General features: G+C 40.5%; 1 protein-coding gene across 2 annotated transcripts in view; it reads right to left on the bottom strand.

The window, feature by feature from the left end:
- Window positions 1-12,725, bottom strand: part of NCEH1 (neutral cholesterol ester hydrolase 1) — a 64,029-nt gene that overhangs the window by 23,021 nt on the left and 28,283 nt on the right. For both annotated transcript variants that reach the window (XM_027540896.1, XM_027540902.1), the window contains one exon: window positions 2,853-3,081. In XM_027540896.1, coding sequence (XP_027396697.1) covers window positions 2,853-3,081 — 229 coding nt within the window. The remainder of the gene's footprint in view (window positions 1-2,852; window positions 3,082-12,725) is intronic.

Genomic DNA, 12,725 nt, shown 5'->3' with positions numbered 1-12,725 from the left:
GTAAGAATAATAAAAAGTAAATATGAACATACATCTCATTAACAGAGTTACAAGTACAAATGCAAAAGAATTAACCTGGTTTCTGATAAAATGCAATTGCTATAAATAACAGGAAAGCCATACAAGATTACCTTCAAATGTGTTGTTAACTAAAAATTTCTTTCATAATCGTCTATATAAAGTACATTAGATCATCACAGCACTGTTTACAATAGCCAGGACATGGAAGCAACCTAGATGTCCGTCAGCAGATGAATGGATAAGAAAGCTGTGGCACATATACACAATGGGCTATTACTCAGCCATTAAAAAGAATACATTTGAATCAGTTCTAATGAGGTGGATGAAACTGGAGCCTATTATACAGAGTGAAGTAAGCCAGAAAGAAAAACACCAATACAGTATACTAACACATATATATGGAATTTAGAAAGATGGTAATGATAACCCTGTATGCGAGACAGCAAAAGAGACACAGATGTATAAAACAGTCTTTTGGACTCTGTGGGAGAGGAAGAGGGTGGGAAGATTTGGGAGAATGGCATTGAAACATGTATAATATCATATATGAAACGAATCGCCAGTCCAGGCTCAATGCATGATACTGGATGCTTGGGGCTGGTGCACTTAGACGACCCAGAGGGATGGTATGGGGAGGGAGGAGGGAAGGGGGTTCAGGATGCGGAACACGTGTATACCTGTTGCAAATTCATGTTGATGTATGGCAAAACCAATACAATATTGTAAAGTAATTAACCTCCAATTAAAATAAATAAATTTATATTAAAAAATTACATTAGATTCATTCTGATTTTGTAATTCTTCAAAGAGATATGCCTTTCTAAAAATCATAGTGAATAAGCAGTTCCTCCTTAGAACCCCAACATTTTTCTTTTAATACCCTCATTTGCTGTGATTCAGAAAAGTCACCAACTTGAAAACTATGGTATTCCGTTTAAACCAACATACAACAAATAGAGTTTTAGGAAGTCTTAGCATTTCTTAGAAAGAGAATCCAAAAGTTTTTACATATTTTAATATGTAACACTTTAATCCCTTGTTCTTTGGATATATTAATATTCTTACATTAAGTGCTAGATTGTCTCAACAGAAAGCCACAGAATACCTTATTTATAGACTTTCCAAGGCAGTATTAGAACCAGAAGTTCAATAACTACATAAACCGTTGCATATCTCCTCCAGACTGAGGCTTTCCTCTCTGACGGGACTGATGAGTCAAAATTGTGTGGAAAAGGCTAGGCTGACTCATAATCCATACCATTCCTGGCACTTCCACATCCTGGCCTCTGGTGTACTGTCTCTCCTGGCAAGCGTCCAATGCTACAGATGCTATCCTTTCTAGGGCAGAGACTCTGTTTTACTCATTTTTGTATTCCCATCATCTAGCACACATTAGAGTGACCAAAGGTCCAGGTTTGCACACAACTGTTAGAGGTTCTATACCCAAAGTCCTATAACCCAGGAAACCTCTCAGCCCTGGGCAGACCTACATATTCAGTAATCATCTGTTGGAAATATGAAAAAATATTCTTTTATTCAGTAATCATCTGTTGGAAATATGAAAAAATATTCTTTTATTCATAAAAGAATAAAAGAATAAGTGATGAATATGGAGTTAAATGAAATGAGATTACTAGAGAAAGTTACACTTTTTGGCCTTTGCCATTTTTTTTTTTTTTTAAGACAAACCAGAACAAGTTGCCTTTGCCTTTTTTTTTTTTTTTTAAATTTACTGTTATTTATTTATTTCATTTCCTTGGTGGCTCAGCCAGTAAAGAATCTGCCTGCAAAGGAAGTAACCCAGGCTCAATCCCTGGGTCAGGAAGACCCCCTGGAGAAGGGTATGGCAACCCACTCCAGTATTCTGGTCTGGAATTCCTTGGACACAGAAGCCTCGTGGGCCACAGTTCACGGAGTTGCAAAGAGCTGGACATGACCGAGTGACTAAAAACAACAACATTTATTTATTTGGCTGCACTGGATTTTAAGTGTGGCATGTTGCAGCATGTGGGATGTAGTTCCCTGAAGCCAGGCGCCCTGTATTGGCAGTGCGGAGTCTTAGCTACTGGACCACCAAGGAAGTCCCACCATAGCCTTTAAACTTAATGGATGAAAATAATTTCTGGGCTGAAGATGAGAAAGTAGCTCCGTAATAATTATGAGCAGAGGTAAGGCCCTTATCTGTCCTCCTTAATATGCTTTTCACTGGCTGCTCCACTTGGCTGCCTGCGATTTTTAATGTGTATTCTGCTCATGAAAGTTATCCAATGCTAAAAAGAATGTTCTTGAACTTTTCAAGGTCATTATCCCTTTAACTGGGGCATACGTTTTATATTTTCATCTTTGGTTTCATAAGCAGATGAAATGTTGATGAATTAACATGTACACACAGAAATCCTTGTTCTATTTCATAGAAAGATGTCTTCAGAACACAAGTTGGTCTAGAGCTACAGATACCTGCCTCATATTCTGGCCCAACTTTACCTTGTTTGGGTATAGAAAGCAGCCTCACTACTTCACAATAAGTTAGTGTATGATTTAGATTACAGGAAATATTTTCAAAACAGTCTGCCTGAATTAACAAACAGGCAAAACTCTTGGTGTAGGGTAGCTATATAATTAATCATCCAAACCAGGATCCTTTCAAGAATGGAAAGTGGGGAGGAGGGGGTGCTATGAATAACTTTGCTTGGATGGTAGGGATGACTGGGACTGCCAGGGGGTCGAAGTCCAGTGGTCCCCTTCTCCTCACCCAGTAAGAAAGTCAACCCAGTCATACATCTCTGCCAGGGCCGGCCACAACCCCAAACAGCGTAAAGGTGAGGACATACTTGCGCTTGCCAAGGCCCAGCCTCCTCCATGGATGTAAACAATGCTGCGTTTCAGAGGCTCTTCTGGTTTTGGAGGGCCTTCAAACACTCTGACTTCCACACCATCAAAGTCAGTGTCGGTCACCTTCACCTGAGCAGACGACCATGCGCTTTTCTTGCCAAAAGAAACGATGATGAAGTTCAGCGCAAGCAGATGATGGCTGAGGCCCAGGAAGTGTATCAGGTTGCTCTGGAGGATGAGGGGAGGATGAAGGAGAGCGTGCGTCAGCTTTGTTGTCACCTGAGCCAAACTCACCAACCCTCAGCATTTGAATTCTTACATGCAATTGCCACTACGCTTGAGGACTCACTGGCCACTTTCAATAAAATAACACAATGTATCTATCTTTCTTTCCTTGAGCTTGCAGAGTATTTTCTTATATGAGATCTTCTTTGATCTTCAGATAATCTCTGAGTGGGAAATATGTCACTAGTCTTGTTTTATGAAGTAGGCTTAGGAATTAGCTGAATGTGCCCATCTTGCTGGTTAATTGGAAGTTCTGCAACTCAAACCTGGGAACTGTGAATTCCAGTTTTTAGTCCCTTTCCTCACCCTAAATTAGCACATCACATTTCCAATAACATACTAGGAGTGAAGGAAGAATACTTTATTTGAATACACATAAAAGACTCTTTGCGACCCCATGGACTGTAGCCTACCAGGCTCCTCTGTCCATGGGATTTCCCAGGCAAGAGTACTGGAGTGGTTTGCCATTTCCTTCTCCAGGGGATCTTCCTGACCCAGGGATCGAACCCAGGTTTCTCACATTGTAGGCATACGCTTTACTGTCTGAGCCACCAGGGAAGATCCCAACTTTATCTCCTAGTGGCTCTCAAACCTTGAAGGGGAGCAGCTGAAGATTTAACAGTGTGCTTCTGTAGAATATGAAACAGAACACTGATGATTAGTGAAATATTTAATGCCATCATAAGATCAAGAAGACAATGTCATGAGTAGAAATAAGAGCTATATGTAGTCTGCAATACACCATAATACAGCTTCCCAGCACATGCATAGAGCACACTGTTATGCCTTGAAGAGGACACAGATGTGCTATGACACTGATCCTCTCTGTCCCTGGGCAGCCAAGTTCCTGAGCCGTTTACCCCACTGTCTCATATAAAATATTATTACTGTATACATATGCCCTGCCATGAAAAGAGCTGGAAAGACTGCATTATAGAACAATTAGCCAGTGTTCATGAAAAGCAAGAACCAGAAGCGATTTATCTAACCATGAACAGTTTTTCCAGCAATTCCATTAATATCTATTGGCTGCCAATATATGCAACAGCAAAGCAAATGAATATTAATAAAATAACTCAATTTCAGTGTGTATCGACCAATTTATTGAAAAAGTTAAAACAACTTTTACTGTTCTTGATATGAAACAAATAAATGTGTTTGTGCACACACACACATATACAGAGGAGTCTAATCATAAGATTAAAGGTTTAAAGTCTTTGGCAAACTAGGAAGAGGTAATCATCATTTGAGTTTTGTGGTAACACATCAGTCTAATGGGGGAATGCGGAGATTCACTGGGACCTAGTTGAGAATCTCTGTATTCACTAAGATTTCTAGACTTCACATGATAAACCCTTGTGAATTAACAGAGAACACACAAGATCAATTCTATTTCTCACAGCCAAAGTTGCTCAATAGGCATGAAACAATAAAATATGAAGAAAGAAATGGCAGGCTTGCCTCAGTTACTTTATGGACTACATTTTTTGCTTTTAGCTAAATGAAGACTTTATTAAATATTTAAAACAAATTATATGAGTTTCTTCACTAAAGGAAAGCTGTAAAACAAGTGAACTGTCTTTACAAAACAGATTACAGTAGATTATTCATTTTACATAGAATCCACCCCTGGTTTCCCTTATGTATTGCATGCTCTGATTGCATGCAGACTTACCTCAATCTGCCCATACCTTTCCTAAAGCACTTCTACTGTATTAGCTTATGATCACTGACATTAAATGGGGTTTCTGAACAACTATCTGCATTGTTCACAACATCGACAAGGGACAAAAGTGCTCATTGGAGAAGGGACAGTTTGTTTATGAAGGAGAAAAAGGTAAGTAGATGCATCTTAGGCTAGATGGGTGTAAAAATTGTGCTAATATTTGGAATTCATTGATAAATTTGAGAATGAAAAATCATTATCCTACAGATAATAGTGAGTTTGTTTCAAAATTTGAAAATAGAGATAATCAAACAGTAATCTGTCATTAACCAATTTATTATTACTATTATTAATAATAGTTATCACTGCCTGAGTGCCTACAGTGTAAGGAGAGGTTGTTGAATTCTGGCTACAGTTCTATTATTTTCCTCCTTCTGAGGAAGAGAGAAAAGAAGCTTAGAGATTAACCAGTATAGAAGCTGGATTCCAGGAACTATGAGAGGGCTGCAGGACATACAGAATTACCCTAGAGATGCTTGTTGAGAACAGTGTGCGCACAGGAAGCTGCTCTGAAAACTATCCAGGATAGGATGACATTCTCATGTGTATGTGATATTGTGTGGCATGATAAAACTGTGAATGGTATGCAACGTTTCCCCCTAATATCAATTGCTTTCCTTAGCTTTTCTCACTGCTCCCCTCCTATCCCTACTGTCTGGCAAATAAAATCAGTAGCCAAGCCTTTCTGTAGTTGTTACCTCAAGGAAGGGATATGAGAACAAATAGCAAAGAAACAGGAGTATTTTCCTGCTTTTAATTTTCAAAAGCCTACATCCTTTGGAAAATTGAAACAAAAAACACATCAATTTAGAAGACTGCATGATGAATAAGAAGTCGCCTGAACAGAAAGTGAATCTCCAAACTAGGTGGTGGCAGATGGAAGGAGAAAGTATTGGAGATGAAATGAGGAATGTAAGGATTGATATCTGAGATTCAACGAAAAAAGAATCTTGGGACACAGCAACCCTCAGATATGTCTATGGAATCTGAGAGCAATAGACATGTGTCTCATGCCCAAGACAGAACCCTGGAAAAAGGCAAGACTCTCGGGAAGACTGACTTCAGGATATGTCTAGGAAGGTGGTGCCTCAAATGACCTCAGAGAGCTCCTTGGGCTCCAGATGGTGCAGGAGCAGCAGAAGAATTCCATGTGCCCCAAAGGCACAAAAATAGCAAGGTTGCATGAATGACTTGCAGACGTTTCTGAGACAACTCCATTATCCCCGGCCCATGATGCATTCTCAAGGGTCCAACAGGAATAGAAGAGAGCACTAATAGATCTGAAAGGCTCTCATAAGTAAGAACAAAGGATATCCCAGGGCAACTTGTAGGAACCAAACACCAAGGACCAGGTGGAACAGGAATGTGGGCTAAGGATGTGTACCCAAATGCCTCCCCCCACCACCCAAAGTATTATGTCTCAACATATAAAACACCCCAAAACCTGAAAGAAAACAGTGATGGAGGAATACCTAAATTCATTGGAATTAAGTTCTACCTAAAGAATAAAGGCTTGAAATATAGATCAAGTTATACTTCTTGCATTGAGTTCATGAAATGAGATTCAGATCCACCCAAGAGACATTCTCAAGTTGTTGTTTCCTGAAACCTTTTTAGAAGTAGCCAGAAAACTCCAGTAGCACAAAGAAGCATTCCAAGCGTTAAGAGTTTAATGGGTTGTGAATTGACCCAGTCTTGGCTGGCTTAAGTACCCTAAGGCAATGCTAGATGTCTTAAAACTTGCCCCATAACTATTCCAGGATCTAGAAGGGAATTCTGCCTGAGGAGGTGGAGATACTCATTACACCTTACTAGAACCAGTTATACAAAATAGGTTGGCCACGGGTTCCCTACTGGGTCTGACGACCAAAGGTCATAGGACAAGCAAAATGAAAGGAAGTCAAGCAAAAACTATACTCTGCTTAAATTATACTCTGTTCATTTTTGTGTTTATGAATGGGATTGTTCTCTGCTAATTCATTTATCATTCAAATAAGAAAATATATTCAATGGACAGGGAAACTTAAGGGGGAGAAAAAGACAATCTTCTGGAGCTTAGAGAAATAGAAGAGAACCAAGAACTGTAAATGAATAGCTGATGTTAGTTAGTTAAGTAATACAAGTTTAGTAAGAGAAACCTAGATAAAGGGTTGCACAAGCCCAGAGAAGGAAGGAATTACTTGTGCCTCTTCTTGATGAGATGAAATTCAGTAAGGCATCTATTTTGAATTGTGCCTTAATAGAAGATGAAGGGGCTTCCCAGGTGGCTCAGTGGTAAAGAATCCACCTGCCAATGCAGGAGATTTGGGTTTAATCCTTGGGTCGGGAAGATCCCCTGGAGAACGAAATGGCAACCCACTAAACATTCTTGCCTGAGACAATCCCATGGACAGAGGAGCCTGGCAGGCCCCAGTCCATAGGGAGCAAATAGTCAGACATGATTGAGTGTACACACACACAAGATGAAGTGCGAACAGTAAGGAAAAGGATAGGAAACCAAGATGTGAAAGTGTTTGACAAATGCCTATGGGAAGAAAATGTAATCAAGGGAAGTGGAGGCATGCAGAGCATGGCAATAAAGGCTCAATGTAAGAGGCATGTCAGTGTCAGGTTTTATTTCCGAGGGGTCCAAAAACACTGCTGACAGTGACTTCAGCCATGAAATTAAAAGACGCTTGCTCCTTGGAAGAAAAACCATGACAAACCTAGACAGTATGTTAAAAAGCAAAGACATCACTTTGCTGACAAAGGTCCATATAGTCAGAGCTATGGCTTTTGCAGTAGTCAAGTACAGATGTGAAAGCTGGACCATAAAGAAGGCTGAATGATGCTTTTGAATTGTGGTGTTGGAGAAGACTGCTGAGATCCTTGGACTGCAAGGAAAACCAACCAGTCAAACCTAAAGGAAATCAACCCTGAATATTCATTGGAAGGACTGATACTGAAGCTCCAGTACTTTGGCCACCTGATGCAGTCAACTCACTAGAAAAGACCCTGATAATGAGAAAGACTGAGGGCAAAAGAAGAAGGCAGCAGAGGGTGAAAATGGTCGGATGGCATCACTCAATGAACATGAATTTGAAAAAACTTCAGGAGATAGTAAAGGACAGGGAAACCTGGCATGCTGTAGTCCATGGAGTCGCAGAGTCAGACATGACTTAGAGACTGAACAATAACAAGAGTCATGTCAAACACCAAAGTCAGTAGCATAGACTCCACAGTGATGCCTGGGTTAAAGGCTCAGCTTCCCCAACTGCCAGCAGTGGGATCTCAGGAAAGTGACTCATCCTCTCTGTGCTTCAATTTCTCATATATAAAACAGAAATAATAATACTAATTGGTTGAAAAGATTGTTGTGATGCTTAAAAAAGTAAAAACAGGTACTAGAATAGTACCTGGCTTTTACTAAGCCTTCTATTGTTACTGTCACATCACTGATCTGGAAAATCCTGCATGATGAAATGTGGGTCCAGGGATAGACAGCCCCATGTTTCCAGGGAAACTGAGATGATCGTTTTTTTCCCATTACATAATTTGTTATTAGGACCACAATGATTACCTGAAATTATTACAGGTTAAAAAGATGTAAAATTGTTATCTCTAAAAAGTTCACTTGTATGCTCATGTCAAAGTGGGAGGGAGAGGTGGGGGAAAGTCCTAGTACACTCCACACACATCAATAACTCAGTGTGTGATCAACTTTCAACACAAACCAACCACATTAGATACCTGGAGCATCTATTATAACTCACTACCTGCTTCACTTCTCACATTCAAAAGTTGGTATTCCACACAAGTGGTTCTCCAACTTTTCCTGTTGATGGCCATTTCATCCTGTCAAGCAGTTTTCTAATTCTCCTCTCCAGATTCTGCCTTTTTCCTGCCTGTTATAGGACAACAATTTCATAGAACAAACTTATCTGCATGACCATAAAGTCACATTTAAAAGAAAATGTATTTATTTTGACTGCTTCAGGTCTTAGATGCAGCACTTGGGGATCTTCAGCTGTGGCACATGGGTTCTTCTCTGGGGCACCTGGGCTTCTCTCTAGTTGTGGCCTACAGGCTCAGTAGTTATGGTGCATGGGTTTAGTTGTCTCACGGTATGTGGGAGCTTAGTCACCCCATCAAGGATAGAACCCATGTCCCCTGCACTGAAGGTGGATTCTTAACCACTGGAGCACCAGGGAAGTCCCAGTCACATTTTTTTTTTTTTAATTTTTTGATTGAAGGATAATTGCTTTACAGAATTTTGTGTTTTTCTGTCATACATCAACAAGAATCAGCCATAGTCTGGTCACATTTTTTAAACATTGTAAAATCTGAGTATACTTTAAAATGCATATTTATTTATTTCTATCGGTGTGCAAATTACATGACCTGCACTTTTAAACACTGTACAGATCACCTGTGACTCACTAACACAGTACTTTTTTTCTACAAACAACTTCAATGTTTGTGTCAAGAAACTACCAAAAGTCAGGTAACAATAATTCAACAGGTATTAAACAGGCCCTGACTAGTATGTGTAAGGACTTCCCAGGTGGCGCAGTGATAAAGAATCTGCTTGCCAATCTGCTTCCCTGGGTCAGAAAGATTCCCTGGAGTAGAAAATGGTAACCCACTCCAGTATTCTTGCCGGGAAAATTCCATGGACCGAGGAGACTGGTGGGCTATAGTCCTTGAGGTTGCAAAGAGTTGGACACCACTGAGGACTGAGCATGCACGCACAGAGTACATGTAAAGATTCTGCTATATGTGACAGCAATACAAAGATAGGTGAAAGATGGACTCAGAACTTAGGCAGTTAAGAATTCAAATCTTGACTGACTGCTGCAAATTTCCATCTGTCTTTAAGCTTTCAAAGTTAACTAAACTTTCTCTGACTTTAGCTTTTAAGGGAAATCCTCTGATTTTAAATCATTGATTCAGATCATTTTTTTTAAAGTTGCAGACCAAACAAAACTTGCCTGCAGGCCAAATCTGGACTAAACCACCAGCTGCAACTTCCAATGTAGAAGATGATGCAGTCTGACTAAAGGTGCAGCTGGAAAAATGGTGGCAGGTGAAATGCTCTTAGTTGTTAATGGTTAAACAGAAAGGATTTTGGACACTCTTTTTAATGAGACTATATTTTGGGCAAAATGATGCAGCTGAGGTGCACACAGTAGATTGGCGAGAGGAGACTAGAGGACCACAGCCATAGCATTTGGCAACTGTCGACAGGAAGAAAATGAAGGTCTGCCCCAGGAGAATATAAGGGAGGGAATACATTCAAGAGGTATCACTGAGGCAGTTGATGCACCTTGGTAACTGCACACAGAGTAAGATATGGCATCAGGAAGCAGGCTGGTAGGACACAGGCAAAGGACTGAAAGGCCCTGGAAGTCTTCACTTAGGGTATGAGAAACACAGAATACAGGCAGAAGAACAATCAGGAAAGGTAAGAAAATTCCGTTTTAAAATTATTCCATTTAAAGGACATCTAGGTAGACAGGTATAAAAGAACATCTAGGTAGACAGGTATAAAAGACAGAGTCAGAGATTCAAGGAGGCAAGGCCTGGAGGAAGAGCTCACAGGTATCTGCTAATAACGCAGACAATTGTAAGACTCAAGAGATCTAGCAAAGAAACAAAACACAGTGACAAGGAAATAGACCAAGGAGGAAACTATGCTTTTCCTAGCCAGGAGAAGTTTTGGGCACACTGTGGAGGCATAATCCAATTATTTCAATAGTCTCATCACTGCCAGCTCTGCCCTTTGACTACTGCTCCCTTAAGAGATCTAATGATTGCCAACCTCCTGGGTATTTCAAGATCTTCTAATGCCTTCTGTTCCAACCTGCAGAGAATTCCCATGATCATGATTGCTCAAACCAAGCAGCAAAAGTGTCAGTCCAGGCTAAGTGATACTAAGAATTATAGCACCATTATCAGCTTATGATATGATGCAGAAACTTAAAAAATAGAGATACATGACTTAAAGGACAAAGATATGTATAACTCAGTTCAGTTCAGTTCAGTTCAGTCACTCAGTCATGTTCGACTCTTTGCAACCATATAACTAGACTTCAAGAAAAGAGAATCTCTCATCTGGTTGCCTGGAGGCAGTATCAGCTGATTAAACAGAGTTTAATAGAGACATTACTTTGCCAACAAAGATCCGTATAGTCAAGGCTATGGTTTTTCCAGTGGTCATGTATGGATGTGAGAGTTGGACTGTGAAGAAAACTGAGCGCCGAAGAAGTGATGCTTTTGAACTGTGGTGTTGGAGAAGACTCTTGAGAGCCCCTTGGACTGCAAGTAGATCCAACCAGTCCATCCTAAAGGAGATCAGTCCTGGATGTTCATTGGAAGGACTGATGCTGAAGCTGAAACTCCAGTACTTTGGCCACCTCATGCGAAGAGTTGACTCATTGGAAAAGACCCTGATGCTGGGAGGGATTGGGGGCAGAAGGAAAAAGGGACGACAGAGAATGAGATGGCTGGATGGCATCACCAACTCAATGGACAGGAGTTTGGGTAAACTCCAGAATTTGGTGATGGACAGGGAGGCCTGGTGTGCTGCGATTCATGGGGTCACAAAGAGTCGGACACGACTGAGCAACTGAACTGAACTGAACTGAGTGAGTGATCAGTAGGCTGGACAAGGAGAGAAGGGTGGGAAAAGGCACACAGATGTTTGTGGTTGTGGAGCACGTGTTCTACACTTGTGCCTTCTGCCCATCACCTTTACTTTGCTTTACAAATGTTCAGCATCCTCCTCCTCTAGTAAGGAAAATATATTGAAGTCCTCTTTCCTACTGTCGCCTAGATTACAAGGATAAAAACGTCCTTTTATTTACTGAGGGTTGGAGATCTCTAATCCAATCCAACTCTGATGAAAGGACGGGCTCTGTTGGGAGGCTCTAGGCCATATGGTGCATGCATGCACAGTTGTTCAGTTGTGTCTGACTCTTTGGAATCCCTGAGACTATAGCCTGCCAGGCTCCTCTGTCTTTGGGATTTTCCAGGCAAAAATACTAGAGAGGGTTGCCATTTCCTCCTCCAGGGGATCTCCCTGAACCAGGGATGGAACCCAATAGGTTCACCAATGATATCATGACCCTACTGCCCACATCAATGACATATTTGGCTTCTGCAGGTATTAAAAAACTTGTTCTTTCTTGAAGCTTTCTTCCTTCTATATTTCACCAGTCTCTTGCCACATTAATAATTAATTCCTCCTTGTTCTCTTTTGGATATTTTATTGATTTTTTTCCCTTCCTTTCCTGTCCACTGGCCCTATAAATGATGGTGGCCTAGAGCATTCCATGGACTGTACAGTCTATGGGATCGCAAAGAGTTGGACATGACTGAGTGACTTTCACTTTCATCTGGTTAAGGAACCTTCCTATAGTTGTCCTTTCTCCCTTTTTTCCTTTAGTCAGCATTCATAAAATAAACCTTCTGGACCATACTCTGAGAATAGGCATGGACTAAAAGAGTTCTAGCAAAGCACTGGAGGGAATTATTAAGCCAACCTGTGAAGCACAAATATAATTATGTATTAATAACAGTAGGGTTCTCTGATGAGACTGCTCTATTACATTTCTTATTTGTTCATTCCTCCATCTAAGATTTTCTTATAAGCTACAAAACAAACCTGATGAAAACCTCACCACCACTCACTGATAAGATAACCTAGAAGAGAGAAAGGCAAGAACTCAGAGGCATCTGACACCCTAACCCCTTCTCCCTAAAGCCTTCAGTTTGTTCTCTCATTGCAGTTCAAGCTGGGAGAGCACAAAAAGGAGAAGCTGGTCTCTTTCCAGTGCCTAAACATGTTTGTTTACTTTTCACTATTGCACAGAAGATAATT

Source organism: Bos indicus x Bos taurus, chromosome 1 (assembly GCF_003369695.1).
Source record: "Bos indicus x Bos taurus breed Angus x Brahman F1 hybrid chromosome 1, Bos_hybrid_MaternalHap_v2.0, whole genome shotgun sequence".
Classification (NCBI taxonomy): domain Eukaryota; kingdom Metazoa; phylum Chordata; class Mammalia; order Artiodactyla; family Bovidae; genus Bos; species Bos indicus x Bos taurus.
This window is presented reverse-complemented; position numbering and strand designations above follow the sequence as displayed.